The sequence below is a fragment of the Euwallacea similis genome, chromosome 2 (assembly GCF_039881205.1).
Source record: "Euwallacea similis isolate ESF13 chromosome 2, ESF131.1, whole genome shotgun sequence".
Taxonomy (NCBI): Eukaryota; Metazoa; Arthropoda; class Insecta; order Coleoptera; family Curculionidae; genus Euwallacea; species Euwallacea similis.
Window position 1 is genome coordinate 1,460,992 of NC_089610.1, and position 25,383 is coordinate 1,486,374.

The 25,383-nt window shown below is 34.2% G+C and overlaps 2 protein-coding genes across 10 annotated transcripts; one reads left to right on the forward strand and one right to left on the reverse strand.

Annotated features, from left to right (window-relative positions):
* Window positions 1-46: 46 nt before the first annotated feature.
* pps (protein partner of snf) lies at window positions 47-24,389 on the forward strand. Of its 9 annotated transcripts, none has more exons than XM_066405520.1 (28): window positions 47-248; window positions 673-829; window positions 1,190-1,321; window positions 1,380-1,508; window positions 1,559-1,788; window positions 1,919-2,048; window positions 2,118-2,374; window positions 2,430-2,890; window positions 2,943-3,215; window positions 3,361-3,694; window positions 3,786-3,934; window positions 4,003-4,041; window positions 4,162-4,414; window positions 4,584-4,814; window positions 4,861-5,004; window positions 5,055-5,576; window positions 5,635-5,802; window positions 9,016-9,160; window positions 9,216-9,615; window positions 9,816-9,979; window positions 14,004-14,264; window positions 16,209-16,517; window positions 16,646-16,699; window positions 19,337-19,578; window positions 19,812-19,995; window positions 20,064-20,195; window positions 20,251-20,513; window positions 23,084-24,389. In XM_066405520.1, exons 2-28 carry the CDS (start codon window positions 706-708, stop codon window positions 23,489-23,491), a joined length of 6,138 nt encoding a protein of 2,045 aa, XP_066261617.1. In that variant the 5' UTR covers window positions 47-248; window positions 673-705; the 3' UTR covers window positions 23,492-24,389. The 9 variants fall into 9 exon arrangements, with proteins under 9 accessions (XP_066261617.1, XP_066261616.1, XP_066261621.1 ...); XM_066405519.1 differs by lacking the exon at window positions 47-248 and adding an exon at window positions 588-604; XM_066405524.1 differs by lacking the exon at window positions 47-248 and adding an exon at window positions 588-604 and having other exon boundaries at window positions 19,337-19,557.
* LOC136419322 (NADH dehydrogenase [ubiquinone] 1 alpha subcomplex assembly factor 3) lies at window positions 24,156-25,382 on the reverse strand. Its single transcript, XM_066405559.1, has 4 exons — window positions 25,224-25,382; window positions 25,038-25,167; window positions 24,865-24,923; window positions 24,156-24,784 (listed from the first exon to the last, which is right to left on the reverse strand). Exons 1-4 carry the CDS (start codon window positions 25,286-25,288, stop codon window positions 24,439-24,441), a joined length of 600 nt encoding a protein of 199 aa, XP_066261656.1. The 5' UTR covers window positions 25,289-25,382; the 3' UTR covers window positions 24,156-24,438.
* Window position 25,383: the final 1 nt, after the last annotated feature.

The window sequence follows — 25,383 nt, forward strand, 5'->3', positions numbered from 1 at the left end:
CTAAATGGCAAAAATTCGACGTTGACTTTGTTTGACGTTGACTCATTTGACAGTTCTGTTCTCCATGCTGGCTTCTTTACACAAAATGGATGACGCTTGTTGTGTTCTTCCAGAGTAGAGAAATCTTCTCATATTTTTCGACTTTCTTGGAAATATTCTCGAGATATAAATAAATTTCTTCAGCCAAAAGGTTTCTTAATAAGGTGAGAACCTAGAACACCCGCAGGGAATAGCGTCAGAAGCAAAAAGTGAGTGGAACAAAAATCAATATACCCCCTGCCAATACCATGCTCTGCGGCATACCTTTATTTAAATTATACCCCATTCGAAGTGTACCGCAATGCCGGCCCCATTAAACAACTACGGCAAATCCATATTTGGTTGTTGCTGTAGGTTTTAGTTTACTTTGTAGATTACAATTGTATTGTAAAATAAAGGATTATTCAACCTGCATTTACCATTGTTTTCTTTTTATTTTGGGAGGTTGCTCCTAGTTATGTCAATAATTTAACTTTAAGCACAAAGAATGGCACAGACTGCACTTTGATTTCTTCTTTGAATATAAATTATTCATTATCAAATTCGTGGAGCTTCCCAAGCTTAGGTACTTAACAACTTTTTCGAGTCCAAAATTGTCGAACTGGGGATTACAACAATTTTTCTAAATTTTAGGCAATACTCTAATTAGCAGAAAACTAGAAGGAAATGGCTAATAGTGTTGTTAAGGTAACAGATGTAACAGATGATTCTATTAATGACAGTTTGTTATTGTTGATTGGGAAAGATGGAACTGTTACACCTGACAAACAGACTGTGGAAAACTATCTGAGTAAGTTTAAACTAAATTTGACTCCACTACATATGCTCTTTGTGGAAGATGTGCCTGTTTTTTGGACTAAGATTCATATTTAGCAGAAACTAAGAATTTATAAATTTGTTTTTGGTATGAAAATATCCCCTGAGCAAATATACATAGCTGTTTGAGGACTGTAAAGCACACATTTCTCTCAATCTATATTCCTAAATTTTTGCTACAAATTTCTTGATTTTCATTATTTTTAAATTTCAGTTTATGATTGTTATGAAACCTGATTTTGAGTCTCTGTCTCTCACTGTTTAATTAAGAGAAAAATCAGTTAAACATTTATACACTTAACCCAGACAATGCATATTTAGCCCTCTATTTTAGGCTCAAAATCTGGACCAACAAATCTTCAAATAATGCAGATTGGCAAAGGTGATGAAAATCAAAAGGGAATTGATGTTATTGTGGATAATGTTATGTACATTCCTGATAACATGGAAGTTGCTAATGAAGAAGGTAAGCCACATTCACAAATGAATATCTCATATTAACAAAGTATTGCTTCAAATTGTAGCTATATTTTATACAGGTAACATAACTTCTGTGTCTCGAAATCTTCGTAATATACAACTTGATCATGATTACACTCCTTTAACATCCCTGAAGGAGCCCTTATCTCCTCCGGAGGAAGATGATGAACTAGGTTTGAAACTATTGATTCTGAGAGTTTTTTTAGTCATGAATAATTTATAGCTAAAACTCTGAGTATTCTGCATGGCAGCGAAGAAACTGTTCAAGCTGTTGAAACTGTTGCAGTCCCTTCAAACGCCCCAAGGGGAGGCATAAAAATTATTTCTTCAATAACAATTCCGCCTCAAAATAATGCACAGAGTCTTTCAACTAGTAGCACCTCATCTTTAAAAGAAAAATCAGGTTTAATTGAGCAGAAGGCGGTAACTTCTAAACCAAAGGGAAAAGTAAAGGTAAGTAGAAAATAGGGTTTATGAAAGTTAAAATGGCAAAAAGCCTTTTAGATTATTTTATGGCCAAAAATTGTATATTAGCCTTGTAATGCTTTAGAAATTTTTTTTATTATAATATTTCTTTCAATAGATCTTGCATACTTCACCCAAGGCTGTGCAAAGGAAAAGAGGCCGACCGAAAAAAGTTGTACCTAAACTGGTTGTTAGTGAGCCTGAAGATTCAGATGAAGAGGATGATGATATGGAGGATGAAGATGAAGGTAAGAAAACTATTTTAAAATTTAAATTTTTAGTCAAAGTAAAAGTTTTTATTTTCCAATGTCATTTAGAATCAGAGGAAGAGGAGTTTTCCCTAGCATTTGAAGATGACGAAAATGATTCGGACTTTGATATCAAAGAAGAGATTACAGGAAAGAAAGGAAAGAAGGGCTTAAAAAGAGGCAAACGCCAAAAGATTTTAAACGAGTTTTCGTCTAAGGAAGTCGGTATTAAGGTTGCCAAAATGTCGAAAAGAATAAAGAAAAAGGGTGAAGTAGGTAAAGAAACTGAGGAGTTTGATGTGAAGACTACAAGGACAGTTGAAAAGGTAAGTGTTTAAACTATATTTGGTTATCAAAATTTCTGTATATTTTTTCCATTAGACTCTAGATCCAGAGCAACCTGAAGTAAATATTTCGGACAAGACCGAAAGCAACAAAATTGCGGGTAAATCTGATGGTCTCTTGGCGGAGAAGAACGAAAAAGCTGAAGAAAAGAAAGAAGTGAAACCCCCAGAGAAAAAGCCCCCTAAAAAGAAAAAAGAGCCGCCGAAACCAATTCCGGGCGACTTTGCCTTATTTTCAACCCCTGATATAATTCGGAAAGTTGGTGGTAAAGAACCAGGCACCCCACAAACTCCTGAAACTGCCCCAACTACCCCAAAATCTTTGAAAGCTGTTGATCAGAATAAAACTCCCAGTTTGCTTAAATTTGAAACTTCCGGGTCTTCGAAACCGGGGAAAATTTGTCAAGAATCTCGCTCTAAACAATCTACTGAATTACTTTCGAAATCAAGCAGAACAAGTCTGGATGAAAAGCACCATACTCATCATCATAGAAGCAGGTAAGCTATCTCTAATTTTGTAAGAGCTCTTTGGACTTAAAAACATTTTTAGCAGCACAGAAGTTAGGGGTAAGGATCGAAGGGAAAGCATTGAGAAGCCAAAACATTTGAAAAGTATTGAGGAGAAGTCCAGCAAATTGGAATATTCAGCAGGACGCACCCATCACCACGATAGAAAACGGTCTGATTTCAGTTCAGATTCCAGCAAAACTTCTTTAAAACTTGAGCACCAACACTCGAAAGTAGATGATAGTTCTTCAAAGTCGTCTCAAGAATCCAATGATGAGAGCATATCTGAGGATATTCCAAGTGCTCAGGATATCAGGTGAGAAAAGGTTTTATATTCTCTTATTTTATATTAGAATAAAAAAGCATTTAAAAACACCCTGTATAAATAGGAAGTTTATGAAGGAATATGTTTGGCTTTTTTGATTTTTCTAACAGATTAGATAATTCCAATAATATTTCAGGGCCATAATAATGAACGACGAAACCAGAACGTACACCACGAACACTACTACTATACCAGACGTCCCCATCCATCTAAACAACACAGCGGATTCCGACAACTTGAGTTTGGCAGAGTCCGGGTTGGATTTGGATCAGTCGATATTAGATAATATCAATAATGATATGATCTCCGAGGACATCCTGTATCAAGTGGCTAAGCAGCTTGTGTCTAATACAGAACTTCAAAACGCCATTGATAAGGGGATTAATGACGGAGTCTTGGACACTAGTGGCATACAGGAAGCTATGGATATGTCTTCGCAAGTGTCTGAGAGTTCCAATACGTCGACATCGGTAAGTAAATAGCTTAATCAACGCCCTATGCTTATGATGCATTGCCATCTGCAGTTATTTTTCAACGATAACCTGTTATAATTTCGGTTAGGAATCTCAACAAGGTGAGATTATCAAGCAGGGTAAACAAATAGTACGGCCTGACGGACGGATTTTGGTGCTTCCACCCATCGAAAGACCCACTACAAGAAGCAGAAACAAGCGTAAAGAAGAGTCAGTTAAACCTAAACCGTGCTTCAAGTAAGTGATGTTAGCGTTTGTTAATTTAATGGAGATTCAATATATTCAAGTGTTCGTTTTCTTGAAAGGCAACCAACTACCAAAGTGGATAATAGGAATAAAGAAAGGTAATTGATCATGCCTTAACATAGCGTTTGAGGTGTCTTCTATACACATGACGATTCCAAATTTAAAAGTTGAGTTTTGGTATTCATAAAGTGAATTGCATTTTTTATCTATTTCTTCAGAGCGGTTCACAAGCCTTTAGACGATGAACATGTGTCTGGTAACGAATTGGATAGTTCCGGGGACGAAGAAGAAGAATCTGAAGATGACCCTAATAAATTATGGTGCATCTGCAATCAGCCGCACAACAATCGCTTTATGATTTGCTGCGATACATGCGAGGAATGGTACCACGGCAAGTGCGTGAACATCACCAAAGGCATGGGCCAGCAGATGGAGTCTGAAGGAAAAGAGTGGATATGTTTGTTCTGTATGGTAAGTTAAGTAAGCTTAATGTTTATGTTGAAAATTGGAGATCGAGGAACTTGTTAAGATTTAGAAATTGTAATGAGTGTTCAAAAGTATATGAACAAACTACCAGGTTATAAATATTTAGTTATAGAATTTTCATCATTAGATTTTAAAGCATTATTACTATTTTCAGGATCCCTCTTTGAAGAGACCTAAGGCAGCAGCGAGAAGAATAAGAAAAGCTTCTCATAACTCTCGCCAATCAACAGACAGTAACAATTCTACAAAGAAAAACCCAAAGGAGGGAGGAACCACTAGTGGCGCCTCTGCTGTACCTTGCGTGGTATGTCAGAAACCCTCCAGGAAGAGCTCAATCTATTGTTCCGAGAGTTGTATATTGGCGCATGCTCAAGGCATTGAAAGGGTATGTTTTATTGCTGTTTTAATTTCTTTATTGACCTTATTCTTAGGTTGTAGTCTTTGAAAGAACCACAGGAAAAATGTTAACCGGAGCCAAAGCTCCTAGCGCTGCAAATTTGGACCAGTGGTTGAAACAACACCCTGGATATGAAGTTGTGAAATCTGCGGGAAAAGTCGTAACAACCAAAGCCAGGGTAAATAAATTATGATCCAAGAAATTCACTTTTCAGCGCACATTTTTCAGCCAGGACAACTCACTCAATCAAAGCTAAAATTAGTAAAAAATTCCAATAATGACGGAGTCTCGGTTGCCGTCCAACAGCGCGGAGTTAACGTGGGGATTATGGCGCACGCGCCGAAACATTCTCCCCAATCATCATCCACTCCCAAAAGGTTCAAAATTATTACAATAACGCACAATAAAGATTCAGCCTCGAAAGACTCGAAAATTAAGCTCATTCAGCCTCAGCCACTACCGCCATCGTTGAATCCCAAAGAGCAGGCTCCGAAAAAAATCCAGGTGCAAACTATACTGTCGCCGATCTTGCCCTCTACTCCGGTTCCGAAAACGCCAAAGAAAGAAACTCCGAAAAAAGAGACTCCAAAAGAGGCAAAACCGAAGACTCCAAAGGCAAAGACTCCGAAGGAAGATGCGCAGACGCCTCAGGCTAAAGCTGAGGATATTAGGGACAATGTGCAGAAGACCGTGTTTGAGCAGCTCATAGTGAGACTTAAAGGTAGTGAGATCAAGCTCACTGAGGACGAGGTATAAAAGTTTTGTTGAATTAAAACCACAAATGAAAATTTATGTATTTTTGCGTTAGGTGAAGAATATATCCATAGAAATTGAGGCGGAACTCTTCAAATGTTTCGGTGATATCGGACAGAAATATAAAAACAAATATCGCAGTCTTATTTTTAATATAAAAGACGCGAAGAATCAGACTTTATGGAGGAGAATTTGCGAGAGAAGCATTAGTTCATACGAACTGGTAAGAATATGCTGTGTATATGTGAACTGAAAATATTACCCAAACTTGAAACAATTATGCTACGCCAATGAAATTTTATACAGGGTGTCTCTGAAATGACGGTACAACGCTTCACCAAAAAATTCCTGAACCAAAAGTAGGGCGTTCTAGGCAAACGTATCTATATCCACTGTGATTTTATTTTGTCGCTATAGGGCGCCAAAGTTTTCAAATTAATATCGTTTTTTTTTCAAAATAATTTCTAAACATTTTTATTGATTTTCACTAATTTTGGAACTAAGAATTACCACATAAATTGGCGTATTTCGACTTGAGATCTTTCTTTGATGCGGGGAAATATTAAAAATGGCGCGTGGTTCGTAAACAAAAGTTTATATTTTTGTTAGCCCCTGTACGAATGACTTAAATTTTTTCTTTGCCGTAAACTGACTTTATTTTGAAATTCTTCGTCAGCCATAAAGTTTCTCTACAAAAAAATTATTTACGATACCTTGCATTGTATACCTACATTGTTGTTTAGTCGGAAGGAATACATGAAAAAAAATTAATTCTAAATAACTATCATACTAACTTAGTTTAATTCTTCTAATAAGTGTTCAAAATATTCACCATTTCTCTGAATACACAAATAAATTCGTTTCAAAAAACTAATTTGTACTTTGGGCATCGTATCGGGCTTATTTTAAAAATAATCTGGAGGGTTGAATATTTTTTGCAGTAACTTAGCTTCCATAGTGATGGGGAAAGCATACCCTTTTGATTTAAGAACTCCCCCCAAGAGAAAGTCTACAAGCGTTAAATCGGGTGGTCTTACTAGTTAATTTACGGGTACGTTGTTACCTCTTTCAATCCATGTGTTAGGATATGTTTTATTTGAAAATTTCCATTTACACTAAAATGAGGTGGTGCTCCGCAGTGCATACACCACATTTCGTCAAGAGATTGTAATTGAAGGTCATTCAATAAATTGGGTAAAGTGTTTTGTAAGATGATAAATAGTTATATCCATTTAACCGATATGGCATTACAATTGGTCTAATAAATCCAACCAAACAAAAAAAATCAATATTAATTCGTAAAAAAAACTTTTAAATCATTAGAGTTTCAAATTAATTTCGACTTAAAGAAGAAATGTACACAATTGAGACCTGAATCACAAAAAAAAATAGTATTAATTCCTGAAAAAAGTTTTAAAAATCTCAAGAACTTAAGTTGCGATATTATTTTTCGGCCATGTCCTAACTATTTTCCAGAAGATCCAAAATTATAAATAATTTCGACTTTCAACTAAAATTCTAATTATGTTGTTCTCACTTTGACAAAACTTAACTGTAAATCACAAGAAACAACAATCTGAACTTACCTCCGAACATCAAAAGTGTGAGCAAGAATCATGTCAGTAACATCCCCTTTCACTTTAACAGTTAAACGTCGCCTACTTTCACTCACTAAGTCAGTCACTTACTGAGTCAGTTAAACGGCATACCTCACGAGTCTTTAAAATAAAAGGAAACTCGATTATTCCGATTATTATTGCTGTGCACATTACGAACATCTTGTTCATCGCCACTCCAACATTCGAGTGAATCATCTACGAAGTAATAACGGTATGAAAACGTACAAAAAATTTACAACCTGCCATTTATAAAAGTACAGCTGATCGGTCTCGGAAACGATACGCGATAGGAAGTAATATGCGATGTTTCCAGATTTAGTAAAATAAAGGAAAAGTTGCGAATTCAAGGCACCAGTTTCATTATGCAAACATACCTCGAAGGAATAAAAAGTACATTTTCTATTGCAAAAAGAGAACTTGATCGAAAAAGAACTCTGAGATTTTCCAAGAACAATACTAATTTACAAATTCATACGGCATTAAATATGTAATGTTCATAATTAATATTTATATAATAAAAATAAAGCCACTATCCACCTTAACATTTTGTCTTGGTCTAATATATATTATATATAACAACTTTGGGGGCTAAATAATATATGTGAACTTACAAATGAAGTTCTCTCGTGAACGGTAGCTATAAGCATCGTGTCCCGATCCTGAAGTGGCATCTCTTCCTTCATCAAATTATCCAGAATTCGTAATTTTTATTAATGACACGTTTCTGAATTATGCAGGCAACTATTTCAATATTTGCAATAAATATATAAACACAATTCCACCTCTCGATTGACATCTTAAAGGCTTTCGTACTATTTATTTTTATATTGGGGAATTATTGGGAACTCAGTTAGGAATGGGTTTCTTTGGTACCTTCTACTTCCATAGATATTCTACCATTCAACTGGTATGGCACCATATTTTTGTTTTGTCCATTTTTTGAGTTTTTGACCTTGGCGTCTTCGATAAACATTATTTGAGTTAAAACTGCTCGTTTCCCTAAATTACCATTCAATATTCTCTAAAGTTTGATGGTTTGGAATTCTATGATTTGGATATTTGTTACAACAGATTCTGACACTCATGTGTCCATTTCTCTCACGGAATCCATATACTAGAAGCATGGTAACCTTAACGCTAGAATAATGTTCCATTTTAAGATGTCAAAAATTATTCAGTTTACAATAAACTCAATTACGATTAACAACAACCATAGTAAACACTATCGGTATATCAGATGTACGGAATATTTATTTTATTGTTATGTAGGAGGCACAAAACCCTGTTTTAGCATTGTTTTCACAACGATAAATTTCAAGGTATCATAAATAATTTTTTTGGAAAGAAAGTGTATGTCCGACGAAAATTTCACAAAAGACAAAAAATTTCAAAATAAAATCAGCTTGTGGCAGAGAAAAAATTTAAATCATTCGTACAGGGGGTAAAAAAACTTGTATTTACGAACCACGTGCCATTTTTAATATTTCCACGCATTAGAAAAATATTATGCTCACGTCAAAACACGCCAATTTATATAGTAACTTTTAATTCGAAAATTAGTGAAAATCGATAAAAGCATTTAACAATTATTTCGAAAAAACGATATTAATTTGAAAACTTTGGCGCCATGTAGCGGCAAAACGAAACTACATTGGATATAGGTAAGTTTGCACAGAACGCCTTATTTTTGGTTAAGCTTTGTACAGTTATTTCAACGATACTCTGTATAATTCTGAAAATAAATGTAAATCATCCCATAGTTCCGCTACTAGGTCATAAAATAGAAGCCTGGTAAATATTTTAAATTTTTGCCGTAGGTTCGCCTTTCCCCTGACGATATGGCTAGCCAGGAGTTGGCCAAATGGCGAGAACAAGAAGCCAAACACCAATTGGACATGATCAAGAAGTCTGAAATTGAGTTATTAAACTGCAATAGACAATATGTTCTCAAAACCCACAAAGGTAAATTAATTTCCCATTTTCCAACACTCCACGAATAACATAAAAACATCAACAGGTGAAGAAGTATTGGAAGACCGTCCGAGCACCATAACCGACAACACTGACATCATCAAAAGCTTAACTGAAGGTTCAACACTGGACATGGGCGCAGACCCGAAGCTTATGTCCAAGGATCGGGACAAAAACAAGGACAAACGAGGTTCCTCTAAGTATCAGCATAAAGATAAAATAAAAGAAATACACTCTGGTAAAGAGAGAAGGGAGAAGAATAAAGAGCATAAGAGCCGTAGGTCGTCGAGCAGGGAGGTGGAGAAAGGCAGGAAAAAATCGAGAAGCAGAGACCGGTCCAGGCATAAGGAGAAGAAGAGAGATAAACGAAGCAGATCAGGGAGCCGAGAAAGGGAGAAAAGTAGGGACAGGGATAAGATAAAGGAGAAAGAGAAGGAGAAGCATAGGTAAGTTGTTTTTTGTTAATATGTGAAGTTTTAGATGAAAATGGCGGTGATTTATATTGAGTTTATGAGCTCAATTAATGTCCATGAGTCAATTTGACTCCTTTTTTGGAATGATTTTCTACACTCAATTAAACCGATCAGTACTAAAATGAAGAGTTCAATTGATTTTTGAAGCTGATTAGATGAAAATATATTTTCAGAAATTCTGCACATAAATCATCTCGGCACAAAAAACACGAGACTATTTCATCGACCGATAGCCTGGATAAGCGTTCTAAGGAAATATTAGAGCAACTCAATAAAATAGCCCCACCCGTGGAAACCCGACTTTGGGAGCACGTCCCGCAGGAGGACATAGCCCTAGGTATTGATAAATGATCAATTACTTTGAATACACTAGAATTTTTCACGATCGGATTCTATAACTTTTCTGCATACAATGTAACTAATTTGCACCGATGTAAAGCAGGAACTTGCATTGTTTTTTAGCCAAAATTACAGTAATACTTACCAACATCAGTTGCAAGCAATTACAGTGGATTCCGTCTATAACGTACTTCCGGTTATTAAGTACGTATTTTATTGGTCCCACCGAAATACTCTTGATTTTTTGCCGGTTATAACGTATCATGTATAATATTAACTCCGTTGATAGCGTCCTTTATTTTTCCTTTATTTTGTTGCCAACTCTGGGTGTAAAGTACATTTGTACGTTATAGCCGGATGGTGGTCCGGTGGTTTCTTTAAGGCGGCGGAGATTTTGCAATACTCGATCGTACGGAACAGATATGAGTAAAAGCGGTAGTTTTAGGCTGATGCTTTTATATTAGTGAATGCTTGGTACTTTTTTGTTTTGCTCGAAATGGCAGACAAACGTAAGTCTATAACTGTTAAAGAGAAGTTAGACATTATTAAAAGTATTGAGAGTGGCATTTGGAAGTCAGAAATCGCCAAACGAAAAAGTCTGGCAAAAACAACGGTTTCTACAATTTAAAGCAATCGACAAAAAATTAAGCTAGACAGCAAAAAAAATCCCAGAAGATTAAAAAAATTAGAAATCCTGTACGTCAAAATGTAGATCAAGCTCTTCTACGATGGTTTGAAATTCGAAGATCCGAAAATACTGCAATAGGTCCAGTTATAAAAGCAAAAGCCGAAGATTTGTCCAGGGGATTACAAGGTGACGATTTTAAGTATTCTACAGGGTGGCTCGAACGTTTTAAAACTCGACACAACGTAAATTTTGGTTAAGTTTCTGATGAAGCAGGAGATGTTGACAGACAAGTTATCCTAAAGTGGTTAGATGATAAGTGGCCTGGAACATCGAAAAATTATAGCAGGTGAAAATATTTTTAATGAGGACGAGAGTGGGTTATTTTACAGGATGATTCCAGATTATACCCTTAAATTTAGGGGAGAAAAATGTGTGGGAGGGAAACAATCAAAGTTGAGGTACACCGTTTGGGTTTGCGCAAACATGACGGGTAGTGAAAAATGCAAACTTTTTGTTATCGGTAAATATGAACGGCCAATGTGCATGAAAAATGTAAAAAGCCTGCTAGTAATTTATAAATCAAACACTCGAGCATGAATGACCAGTGATTTTTGAAAATTATTAAAAAGATTGGAATAAAAATTTGCGACAACAAAATAGAGAAATATTGCTGCGGGTTGACAATTGTGCAGCTCACTCAAAAACTCTACATCTAACAAATATCAGATTAGAGTTTTTGCCATCAAATTATACCTCCGTAGTACAACCAATGGATCAAGGCATAATTAAATGTCTTAAAGCATATTATCGTAGATCCTTTATGTGCCGTCTGATCAAATCATTAGATAATAAAGAGCTCTTCAACATAACCATCTTGGACTAGATAAGTTAATCGACCAATCTTGTAATGAAGTTACGCCAACAACTATTGCAAACTGCTTTCGATATGCAGGTCTTGTAAAATCGATCGAGGAGTTTGATTCAGATGATGAGTTGCCCCTGGCATAGTGGCTTGAAAAGTACAAAAATACTGATATGGACTGTAATGACTGGGATGTTCCCCATAGTAACTGGCTGCGCCTTAACTATCAAGATCTAACAAGTGCTGAAACATATCTTGCTGAGTATGACGGTTTATCGACAGTTGATGATAATGTAATAGCAACGGAAACCTTAACGGATGATGATATTACTGCTGAAGTTTTAGGCACATTAAATGATTATCAAAATTCTGATAATGAAAACGACGATGCTCAACAGGATGGAGAAAAACCAACGAGTCATTCTGAGGCACTTTGTGCTATTAAAAGTGTTATACATTTTTTAGAAACTACTAATAATGTATCTGATGATATTCTTCAAGCGGCCCTAAAAGTTGAAAGGCATATCAAGAATATAAAATTGTTGAAAAGTAATCGGCAAACAAAAATAACAAGTTTTTTAACAGAAACAGAATAAATACAGTACAGTTTATATGGTATTCTATTTCTATGTTGTTACAATGTTTCTGTTAAAATTCATCATCCATTTTTTTAATACATACATATGTACATATACTATACACATGCATAGATATGTACTATGTATATACGCATTAGCATTTTTTTGTATTCATGTACGTATGTATTACATTCAAAATTTAAGTGTACCTAAATTACTATGTGTTAATAAATTTGTTTAGACTTTTAGATGAATAAAGGCGTATGTGCGTAACATACGCAATATGTAAGAAATATGAATTTTTTTAATGTATTTTTTATAACGTACCTCCGGTTATAGAGTATCCTATTTTTGCTCCCTAGAGAGTACTTTATAAACGGAATCTACTGTATATAAGTATTCCACTAATTGGTGTAAATTCTATATTACGAGTTACTATACAGGATGTTAGTGAAATAACTTTCGTAAATTTAACCCATAATTAGGAACATCATTTTGAACAAAAAAAGTACCTTACAACAGGGGTCAAAAACCTAATCGTTTAAAAAAAAATGTAAAAGTTGGTAACCGAAAAGCTATGAAAAGCTTTAAAATTTGAATAAAATGTGGAAAAATGTACTCGACACATGTTAATTTTTTGACATGTAACAAAAAAACTTAAAATTATTCAACAATAAGCAATTGAAAACTTAATCAATAATTTAAGCAGTAAAAGTAAACGTAAGTGGTAACGCCGCACAAAACTTGACCAAGAAAGAGGAGTTTGTTTTTGTTATGATTGTTTTTTATGGCCCTTATGAGGGTCGCTCGTCCACTTTGCGGATGAAGCGACAAGGCTTTGGAATGCGCAGTAAACAGATTGACTTAGTACCTCAATAGTACACGAGTTATGTAACTATCTGCGTTATGCTGTGGTCATCTGCGCTTTATCCCATTTTATGTAACATATGATCCTGGGCAAAGAGGCCTGGCGCCATGGACACGTGAAGCCCATTAGGGACCATCGAGAAGGGACAAGACAAAAACCACCCTTATTTTTCAAATTTGTCATGGACTGTATGTCCTTCCATACTTTTAATATTTTAGTGTGATTTCATTCTCGCTGAATGCACCTTCTGTCAGTACACGCAACAGATTAACTGCAAAGTTAATTTGGGCGAGCTTTAAGTGATTTTATTCCGACTTATTAACAGCACCTACGTGACAATGTATTCTGTAAGCGAGTATCATAACGTGCTTTTGATTTATGGAGAGGAGTCACAAAATTCTGAAGAAGCTCATTACAGTGCATTTACGGTAATCGTTATACAGAAGAAAACCTCCAGCTCGACAAATATTTGTGCAAGTTTCCCAAAGGCTTCTGGATACAAGTAACGTTATTCCTACGTATAAAGGACGAGGTCGATAGCGAAAAGTTGGTTCTGAAGTCGAAGAACAAATTTTAAACCTTGTTCAAAAGAGTTCAACAAGGAGTACCCGGAGTAGAGCATGCATGAACTCAAATGGTGAACATTTCAAACATTTAATGTAGCAAAAACAATAATAAATTTGTGTTTTTGAGTGTGATGTGAGTGGTGTAAAATGCTAATTAAAGATAACAATAATTTCAAAGTAAATGGCTTTTCAAAATAATAAAATAAGAATCACATAATTTTTAAATTTCACGAATTTAGTGCATTTTGTGAATTTTGTACTGTAAAACCTACCATGCCCAGAAAAAGCACCTCAAAGAGACCCACTTCATGCGGCTACTTAGGTATGCATGGAAATGAAATAAATACGATGCAACGTTGCCAATTCTCACAAAATGTTCTTTTGTTTTTCCGGGAAAATGATTGTATTTACGGCCCCTCTTGTAAGAAACTTTTTTGTTCAAAATGATGTTCTTAATCGCTGGTTAAATTTACGAAAGTTATTTCACTAACATCCTGTATATACCATAAAATTTTTGAAGTAGGAGCAGACACTGATAGCGACCATGAAGTTCCCAGCTCCACGGTAACGATACCGACCCCCCCTCGCATTCAAGATGCCGAAGATTTCCCCAGTCAAAGTTCAGACGATTCTAAATTATCAACGGGACCAAAAGATGTAGAAATCGAGGATGAACCCCCGACATCGCCCCAATCAAGAAAATCTCCAACAGAAATGTGGACAGGGACTATAAACATGGTGGACGTAGCCCAGATTGCCATTACTGCCCATGAAGTTTCAGGTAAGAATATTTTAAAGAATAAATGGAACCTGGATTCGATTGATTTGTTTATACATGTATACTATACAGGGTGATCCAAACTTAAAGTGCGAAACTTTACCAGCGTATTGTACATTTAATAATATTTAGAAAAATTCTATACAACATTGGTCGAAAAATCCTTTGTAAAGAAAATACAGGATGTAAAATTTTCTCTCCGATGCACCATTTTCGAGTAAGAAAATAAAAACTGTTTAAAGTGCATTTTTTTATTATTGTCTGATAAACAAAAAAAAACATAAACATAAAAAATTATTAATTAACTGGAAGTACCTAAAATGATTGTCCCCGCTTCAATACATTAGTTGCATCTTTGGGCGACTGCTCTGGTAGCCGTAGCAATATGCACTGATCGTATAGCTTGACAACATGCTCGAATGGAAGCAATCAGCTCATCACTGGTTCTTATGAGATTTCTTGCGAAATGCACTTTGAACGGTTTTTATTTTCTTACTCGAGAATGGTGCAGCGAAGATAAAAATTGATCCCCTGTATTTTCATTAAGAAGCATTTTTCGACCAATGTTGTATAAAGTGTTTTTTATATTTTGAAATGTACAATACGCTGGTGAAGTTTGGCACTTTAAGTTTGGGTCACCCTATATACAATTTTATTCACGTCATGCTACAGGGAATATTGCGGCTAAAGTATTTAATATTTTCAATTTTTTTCCTTATGTTGTATAGAACTCAAATAGAGGTATAATCTAAAATTATTTTCCTTTTATGCGGGAGTTATAAATAAGTGAAAAATATCAAAGTTATGCTTGTTTTTTAAATAGAATCCCCAATATATTTGGATCGTTTTAGATTCGTTGAGAAAAATAAATGTAAGTTTGATTAAGGTTTACCTACCTTAAAACTTAAGGCTTTTGAAAGAATTAAGATTTTGTAAAAATGTGGTGTAAATTTAAAAACCTACTTTAAAGAAAGTTTAAATTGGCGTAAGCCGATATTCACACCTCCTTCAACCTCAGACATGAGACATATTTCAAGCTATAGTAATCAAAATTTAGATATCTTATAGAGTGTGTCCAAAAAATAAATTGAAAAATGTATTTATTTGAAGAGTATTAACTTGCTTAATATAAATGGAAAACCTATATTTGATTACTTGGAATAACAGATAGAGGTATTACCAATAAAAAACTATTATATTTTCCTATACCTATTTGTACCTAAATGTACAAGTTTTCTTCGGAAATTAAGATTTAAAAAAAGGAAAAAATCCTGTTACTTTTTGTATGAGTTGCCTTGATTACATCTAAAATTTCAATATAAACAGTCATGTCTATGAGTTCTTTCTAATAATTTTTTTCAATACTATTTGCGCAACTTAGAAGACAAAGAATGGTATTTATGTTTTCTAAGTATTTTGAAAAATTTGAGATTGACTAACATAAGGATTAAAAAATGAATTTGAAGTACTTGGTGCTGTTATCGAAAATCTTCGTACACTTAGGTATAAGAAAGTATAATTTTCGCTTGGTAATATCTGTTACTATACTATCTATTACTACCTATCTGTTACTTCAAGTAATCAAATAAAGGGTGTTCCATTTATATTAAGCAAGTTAATACTCTTCAAAGTAAATACTTTTTTAACTTACTTTTTGGACACACTGTATAAGACATCTAAATTTTGATTACTATAGCTTGAAATATGTCTCATGCCTGAGACTAATTTTTTGCAGCGTTATTTCTAGATATCCTAACATAATTTTGATATTACTAATTTATGAATAAGTCGTTACAAACCTTGAATATTTTCAAGAATATGTTTGTTGGTCCACTTTTGTCCGCTACTGTATATAACACTAACCCAAAAACAAATTCTTTAACAATGATTTACATACGGCGGTTCAACTTTGACTCGCCCTGTATATATGTATGTATTGTGTTTCAGGCGATTGTTCTGGACTAAATAAAGAACTCTCAGCCAATTTAGATATAGTGGGTCGAATATCTCCGGACACAGTTTGGGACTACATTGGGAAAATGCGGAGTTCCAACAGCAAAATAATATCGCTAATTAGGCTAAATGCCACTAATATAGAAGAGCAAATGCCTTATTTGGCTCTGTATAGCTACTTAAGTAGCCGCAATCGTCTGGGGGTGGTTAAAAGTACGAATAAAGCAATTAAAGACTTTTACATCTTGCCGTTGGCCGCTCAGAAACCCATTCCTCAAGCTCTGTTGCCACTCAATGGTCCAGGTAAGACACTATTTTTTTATTGCAGGTTGTCTCCATTGTTGAACATTTTTTCTTCAGTATTTAGTTCTCGTTTTGGTTACATTTTACCGACTATATATCTCTCCAAATTTGATTTTTCTTATTTACAGTCAAACAGTGGTTGGAAGCGTCCGTCAAGAAAATTAACGACCTAATCCAAAACGGTAAAAGCAAACAAAACTTATTAATTTTTGTTTTGCATTTCATTTTTTTCTCTTTCTGTATTCTTAGGAATTTGCATGTTTGTTATTTGCGGAATTATGTTTTCTTAGGTTTGCATTTTGCCTACCAGATGTCGAATTTATTTTTGGGGTTCCCAGTTGAACCTAACTGAATTATTAATTTCTTACGCCTTTCCTGTATTTTGTTTGGTAACATCAACCTATCAGTAATTACCAACAAAATCGCTAGCTTCGATGGGTATTATCTTGCAGATATTTTCCAATTCTTAGATTTTAATAGTCACTAGTTATAGTATAATATTGTCAAATATGTAACGTTGTACTATCACTTAGCTATAATACTTTTTGCAATCTCTGTAACTGTTTTTAGATTCTCGCCGTATTAGTAGGTAAAAATTTGAAATTAATTTTATTTAAAAGCTGTATCGTTTTGAGTGTTGTATAGCCTTGAAATGCACCTTTGCACGAAATATTTTTGTTCAGCCTATTACTATTTTTGTTTTGATTTTTGCATATCATTTTCTGAATTTCAGTAAACGTTAGCGAGGTAAAATAACATTTATCTTAGGTTTTGAACCAACTTTTCGAACTCTTTCTGAGGATTGTCGAAGGTTCCCCAAATCGTACTAAAGATTTTTTGCATAGACTATGTATTTACATAGTTCGAGAGTTTTTAGGAGTAGCATATCGAGGAAGAAGCGTTGCCTATCCATCTTCTCCCTCCAAAGAAAGAATTAAAAGGTTAAAATTGTCGTTTAATCACACCCCTCATGCTTGTATATCGGGTGTTCCAAGCAAATAGCTCACGGATATAACTATTTTGCTAGTTATTTGCTTGAAACGAATTTTTCAGGGTATATTTATGGTCTAAAAGTACATTATTCACTGCGATATTCAACTTAATGTATAATATCCGGTGTAGCCGGACATGGCCTCAATAACGATAAAAAGAAACTGTTGAAAAATAGGGACTATACAGGGTGGTCACTTTTACGACGCATTCTATGGGGATTTTCGAAACGGTTAAAGATACAAGGTTGGTTAAATGGAGAAAAAGTTTCGTATTTTTATGCTTTGCAAAAAGCTGAAAGCAAAATTGAAATATCTTATGTAATTACTAAGATATCAAAGAAATACCAAAAAAGTCGATTTTCTTTTTTTGTCTATAACTTATTTATTTTTCATACAATCATTTTGAAACTTGGGTGTTCTATATTTTCCGTCAGTGTCTTCAATATGGAAAGGTCAAAAATATCCTAGGCCTACTAGTTTACGTGAAAATAATACTAACTTTTGATTTTCTTATGGACGCCATATTGGATTTTCGCATTTTTGAAAAACACGAAAGATTTCCGTTTCGGCGAGGTGCAACACAAGGGTCTTCTGAACTATTTTACAATAAAAATTAAAATATTTAAATATTTAATGAAAAATTCAAGTAGCACTGAATTTGTCAAGGTCATAATTGGTTACCAAGTTACTGACTGTCTTTGACACATAAGTCAAGTAGCCAATATTATTGGTTGTTATGTCAACATAATTTTATTTAAAAAGAAATTTAGTAAAAAAGTGAGTTTTGTTCTTCTGTAAATTAAGTAAATTTTAATTTTTATCAAAATGGGATGATATTTCTCCAAAGATGAGAAAATAGACATGTATAATGTGTACATAAGACATTCAAAAAACGCTTATCTTATCTTAGAAACCCAATTACAAATTTCTTTCGGACCATTGACCCAGTTGTTATCAGAAGAGTTACTTCAAATATGTAGTATGAGCGAACGGCATTATGTATTACTCATAGTGGCGGTCATTTTGAACATTTTATATAATTTTCTCTCCTCGTATTAATTTCTTTGTTAATTAATGTTAGTTAATGTTAAAGTTTGTGTTATTGATTTTCGAAAATACATTTGATAATTTTTTTTATTACTTATTTAAAAGTTGTATTATTGACTACTTGACTTATGTGTCAAAGACAGTCAGTAACTTGGTAACCAATTATGACCTTGACAAATTCAGTGCTACTTGAATTTTTCATTAAATATTTAAATATTTTAATTTTTATTGTAAAATAGTTCAGAAGACCCTTGTGTTGCACCTCGCCGAAACGGAAATCTTTCGTGTTTTTCAAAAATGCGAAAATCCAATATGGCGTCCATAAGAAAATCAAAAGTTAGTATTATTTTCACGTAAACTAGTAGGCCTAGGATATTTTTGACCTTTCCATATTGAAGACACTGACGGAAAATATAGAACACCCAAGTTTCAAAATGATTGTATGAAAAATAAATAAGTTATAGACAAAAAAAGAAAATCGACTTTTTTGGTATTTCTTTGATATCTTAGTAATTACATAAGATATTTCAATTTTGCTTTCAGCTTTTTGCAGAGCATAAAAATACGAAACTTTTTCTCCATTTAACCAACCTTGTATCTTTAACCGTTTCGAAAATCCCCATAGAATGCGTCGTAAAAGTGACCACCCTGTATATTGCACCATTCTGGTCTATTTCCTTCCTAATCCGTTTCTTATAAAAAACGGAAAAACTCCTGTCTATATATTTTCATTTTTTTTTTCAATAAAGAACTGCTATTATGCAAAGTATTACATTACAGGATTCGAGGAAGCTCGCCCAGCTTTATTATTGGGAATAATAGTGCGAGATAGACGAAAACGCCCCCACGGAGAGCCGATACCGTCTCATGGAATCTCGCACAAAAAGAATAGAATTGAAGGGCACGTGGTCCAAAATCCCCCACCCAGATCATACACGCCTCCTCCAGTACCTCCGGAAGTAGCCCCTGCGCCCCTGCCCCCGTTGCCACCTGCGCCTAAGGTGAGCAGTCGTGTTCCAAAGGTAAATTAAGTAAGAATTTGATTTGGTGAAATATTATATTTATACTTAATATTCAGACATAACACTTGAGTTTGTAATAAAATATAATTAGAGCTTTCTTGAATTTTTGAATGTAGTCAGGAAGCTGTGTTCTAAAATATTTATATGGTGGGAATGTTTCAGTGATCGATTAAAAAAATTATTCCTTAAAATATTTTTTCATGAAAAACGTTCAAAAAAATGTAATGATTTAGGTGGACCCCAGATTGGCAAAATTCAGTCAACCTCCGCCATTAACATCTGAGTTGCCGGAATCTCCATCAACTTCAGGAAATACGCCTGCGTTTCCTTCTCCTTTGATGTCCCTGGTGACTCCCCCCCAACCAGTCCCGCCACCTATTGCTCCAAAACAGGAGCCTCTCACTCCTAATGATGATGGTATGTTGTTTCTTTTATTAGTAGGTATATTTTTTTTAATAATGCCAAAACCTTCTCTATTTCATTAGACGAACCATACAGTCCAGAAGATTCAGATCCTGATACCACAGCAACAGAAACTCCTTCAGTTCTGACTGCAACCACCGCAATATCGATCACTTCGGCTTCTATTAGCACTGAATCCTATGTACCAATTCCAGGTAAAATTCTACCATTTTCAGCCGGAAAAAAGTTAAATCTATTTTCTAATAAAAGGTCTTGGGGATGACACGCACTTGTCGGCGAAGAAGATGGACATTCAGAGGCAGATGGAGGAATTGAATAAGCAAATCGAAATGCAAAAGTGCGAAATTACGAGCATTACCAAAAATATTGCGACGGCCGAGTCGAAAATCGTGGGTTCCGCTTTGGCTAGTATCGCGTTACCCAGCAATTTACAGCAAATATTGGATAGCATAAAGACGATTGGTTCTACCAGTGTCGGGGAATCTGTCATTACTGCAGTATCTCCGATACCCGTAAGTAATTAAAATTTCTTTGACCGATTACGATTGTTCAACCCTTTAAAAGAGGCCCGTGGTTTTGATAAATTTTTAAGTGAAAATTCCAATTCTAGCCATGTCCAATAAAATAAAAATATTCTCGAAATGTATATGACTAGAGTGATCATTTAAATTTCATATTTAGGCAGCTGTGGAATTCTACACAAGAGAAATAGAAGATCATAGGCCGCAAAATGACGTTAGAATTAATTTTTGATAAAAGAGCCGAGTGAGATTATGTTGCTTTATTTACTATTTGATTTTCATAGGAAAATAGGTATTCAATGAAATGCTGCACTAGTTGTTAATACAAGCTGGAGCGTTTTATTTTATTATCAAAAGGCAAGGGCAGTGTCTTTTTAAAGACTAACTTACAAACCTCTTCTATATGAGGTATGTACGTCCTATTTCACCTTTTTGTTTATTTTATCTAGTCATCAATGTTAAATACCTGGGGTATTTTAGAATTAAAACAACATAGCTGGCTTCAGTACCAGCCACAACTTATCGGTTCAAATTCTCAAAGTATATTGATTTACATAATTATATTTCAACGGGGATTAAAAAATAAACTGTCTATACGCTATTAATAAGCGTACCCTTGATAAGCATGGCAATTTTGGCTACTCAGCCATGAGTCACCTTAGCGCCTAACGGCTTAGATTACTGGACAATGATTCCTTATAGTTATTGCCAGCGAAGCGGTCAGCAATTAAACTCGGATGTTTGGCCAATAATGAAATTGATGTGATTCCCGACGTAAACGGCTGATGCAGCATCGGGATACACTAACATACTTAATTATAATTAAAAAACAAATAATAATAAAAATAAAAATACTAAACAATCAATATTCTTAATGAGTCTAGACGTTTGCTCTTAAATGAAACCTAATAATATTACTTCTTCCTTTTTGAATCTACACTGGCGTTATACATAAATCTAATATTTACTTTTAATTTAGAAAATTTTAATTAAATATTAATTTTTTTAAATAAATTAAAAACTATTTTTTGACAACACAAGTCTAATTGTTTGAAAAATTCACAATAATTGTTGAAAATGTTGTCCATTCACTTTAATGCACAAATTTACCCGACGCTTCATACTATCGAAGACATTGTCGAAAACTTCTGGGGTGATATTTGCACACTCTGCTCTAATCCGTTCCTTAAGGTCTTCGATTGTGCGTACTGGTTGTCTAAAAACATTATTTTTTAAAGTTGGGAACAAGAAATAATGCAGTGGCGTAAGGTCTGGGGACCGAGTGAATAGATATGCTCTGTATATAAACTTATCAAACGATTGACATAATATTCTTTTAGATAATCTAAGGTTGTACGAGCTGTTGTTCCATCATGTTGGAAATAACCTTGTTGTAATTCGTCAGGGTGTAGTTGATTAATGAACTCGTCCAACATGTTTTGATAACGCTCTGTTGTAACACTCTCATTGAAAAAAATTGGTTCAATTAAATGTCTTTGGGAGACAGCAACCTAAACTCCAATTTTTTGCGGATGTAATGAAGATTCTTGAAATGTGTGAGGATTATTTGTATTCCACATTTGCATATTTTGAGAGTTTACATATCCCGATAAATAAAACCAAGCTTCACTAAAGAATGATAGATCCAGAAGATTGTTATTCATTGTCTCATTGAACCAGATGCAATAAGTTATCCCAGTTTCATAATCTAAAGGCTGAAGTTCTTGGAACACTTGTATTTTGTAGGGAAACGTGTTTAGGTCTTTTTTTGAGAATTCTGTGACGGGTATTATAAGATAAGTTGATCTGCTATGGCAATCTCCTCAAGGAAGTATTCGGGTTTTCATGCATTATTTGTCTTATATTTTCTGCAGTATCTGGAGTTCGTTTTTTTGGTCTTCTGCTGTCCGACTTTCTCTGAATGTTGCCGGTTTCACGAAATAAATTTACAACATACTTCAGTATATTTGGGAAGTTCAGTTCATTTGTTACAACTTCAGGAAGTTTTTCACGAAATTCTCGAAAACAAGATGAACTTTATAAACACACTCTCCATTAATTTGATGTTCACTATGAAAATAGGCTTCAATCATAAATGTTTTCTGCTCGTCCGTGAACACTATTTTGCAGTAAGTACAGGAAACCGAATTTAAACAAACGATACTGTACTTTTAAAAAATACTAATTTTTTTATAAAACGGATATAATTAATAAAATAACAGAGAAAGGAAATCGAAAAAATACAAAGGCCGTATGACAAATAATGAAAATAATAAATAATGATTGGCTAAATGTCTCTGGAAGAAGCGTTTCGGCATGAAAAATTAGTAAATAATGTAGGTTACTTAGGTAACCAAATTACACAAATGATAATCGACATACGTTCTTTTCTTCAACAAATTCTACAGCTTACTAGATATGAAATTTAAATGATCACTCTGTATTGTCATGTAGATTTTCTTTTTATACATAAAAAAAATTCTTTTTGACTGTTCATATTTGAAAATGCCCCTCCATTGGCTTAAAAGTCATAATTAACTCCCAAAACTTTCCACTTCTAGGCCAAAGAACCACCTCTCACAGCGGGAACATCTTCCGATCTTACAATACCTTTAATGATTCCAAAATCGTTTTCCAGACCTCTGGCGTCATCTCACGATATCCCAAACACAATCCCCTTAAACCTCCCCAGTAAATCCAAATTAACCCCTCCTTTCGTCGCATCACCTGAAGAAAAGACCGGTTCTGATTCTGACAAGCCCAGCGTTCTAAGTAGTCTCAGTGAGGAAGATCTTATTAGAAAAGCTGCAGAAATGTTGAAAGAGACTCCCGAGGAGAAGGGTTCAAAAAGAGAACGCAGTCCGGCGCCTCGCCCTTCAAAAAGTGAAAAGAAGCCGATTAGTTTTAGTATCGCTAAGAGGCCGAAAAGCGATGTTGCTTTGCCGCCACTACCCGGTATGGACGACTAAAGGTCACTAAAAAAAGGAAGTGAATAAATTTTATGTTGTGTGTGAATTAAGTGCAAATATTGTAGGGTAAGAAGCAAGGATCAAAGATCTTATTGTTTTTTATGCGGACAAAGTTAAATTTTGTCGAGAAACGTAGGATAAACACTAATTATTCTTTGTTAATGTAATAATAACTAATTTCAGTGTAATTTGGTGGGTGATCATCAATTCTTTCTACCTTAGACAGTAAATTTTGTGGAAACCTCTGATTTTATGTTCTGAATGTTTGTGTATTTACCCTTAATGGAGTAGCCTTTAAACTTTGAGGGTAATCTTATCCAATATTCACTTATAATACAATAATTACTATTTCTCTTGATCTCACAAGAAGCCTGCATGATACCAGATAAGAGATCATCAAAGTTTAATGTTAATAATAATTATTGGCAAATTTTAATATATTTAATTAAACATAACTTAAGATCAAGTAAACATGAAGAGTATTTTTATTCAGGAAATTTCATGGTAAACTTAAAACATAGTACTGGATATAGCACGACACAATTTAGGTCTTGGGAAGAAAATGCATTTGAAAAATTTTGTTTTCAAAACTTTTGTAAATGTGATTCAAAATAATTCAATCAGCTTTTCACTTTACCTACTACTCTCCATTCATAGATTACAATACAATACTTATGGGTTTTATTTCTCTGTGAAAGAATATTCAACTTTACATATACATTTGTACAAATTACTTGTAAATTTATTATTCATTGAATTAATACTTTCTGTATATAATTTTTAAAGGTCATAATATTGGATGAAAACAGTTATTGCTGATTTCTTAGGTTTAATCACAAGTTTGTTTTTTTTTGTTTAATTCTGATTTACATTGTCTTGGAATAAATAATATTAACTTTACTTTATTTGAGACTTTTATTTAATAACCACATCAACGAGGTGAGATATTATTTCTCCCTGTGATCCAACACATTTTGGTACCTTACTTTGCTCCTCACAAAATCATCCTCAGTGATCGAAATTTTTTTCGGAGGAATTAGGGCAGCTACAACATTTCGTCCTTCAGCATTTAAAAAATTAAAAGTAGGACAAGCAGACTCAGTAGGCAGGACTTCAAAGGAAAGTTTGTGCTTCCTGGAAAACTTGACCAAAGTAGAGAATATATCGCGATCATCGACCTTGTCCCCAGTTCCTAATACTATGATGTCAATTTTTGGCTCTAGCACTTTAAATAAGCTTAAAGAGTCCTCATTTATATCATCAATGCCAGATATATTCCAAGCTAATACAGATCTGGAGTGAATGAAACAAAAAAAGGTGTAATTACACTTCAAAGAAAGAGAAAAAGTTTTTAGATGATGAAAAAACATTACCTTGGAAATATTACCATGGGTCCTAATATTGTTATTTGATTGTTTAATTTAAAACCAACCTGAAATGAATAAAACAGTGGATCAAAAAAACAGTAATCTCTCTGAGAAGCTATTAATGAAAATATGGCTTTCTTATTAAAGGTAAAATTGACATTAGAGGTATGATTAACTACCTCACTATAACCATCAATCATCAACCCATATTCATCTTCTTTGTTCATGACATGTACAGTAGTCCTACCTTCATCCGCATACGTACTTGGAGGATTTAGGGCATTTGACGCTGTTGATTTGGATAAAGATCTGTGTAAATTTGAGAAACTGCGAAGAACCTGAAGAAATCAGTGGATATACTGTACCTCAAGATTATGTTCTTTAAACATTTTGTAGGGGACACGAACATCCTGTTCATCGAAAAGTTCATAGTTTAAACCGTCTGCGAAATAATTCGACAGAAATATCGTTTAAATACTTTATTAAGTATTTAAAGTAGTTAGTTATATTATTTAAAATTTAAGG

Bases quoted from the DNA above. Each gene is read 5' to 3' on its own strand.
- LOC136419322 (XM_066405559.1), bottom strand. From the start codon at position 25,288: ATGAACTTTTCGATGAACAGGATGTTCGTGTCCCCTACAAAATGTTTA. The intron at 25,168-25,223 runs GTACAGTATATC...AAATTTACACAG, and splicing joins TTAAAGAACATAATCTTGAG to ATCTTTATCCAAATCAACAG. The intron at 24,924-25,037 runs GTAGTTAATCAT...TATTCATTTCAG, and splicing joins TGATTGATGGTTATAGTGAG to GTTGGTTTTAAATTAAACAA.
- pps (XM_066405520.1), top strand. From the start codon at position 706: ATGGCTAATAGTGTTGTTAAGGTAACAGATGTAACAGATGATTCTATT. The intron at 1,322-1,379 runs GTAAGCCACATT...TTCAAATTGTAG, and splicing joins GGAAGTTGCTAATGAAGAAG to CTATATTTTATACAGGTAAC. The intron at 1,509-1,558 runs GTTTGAAACTAT...AATAATTTATAG, and splicing joins GGAGGAAGATGATGAACTAG to CTAAAACTCTGAGTATTCTG.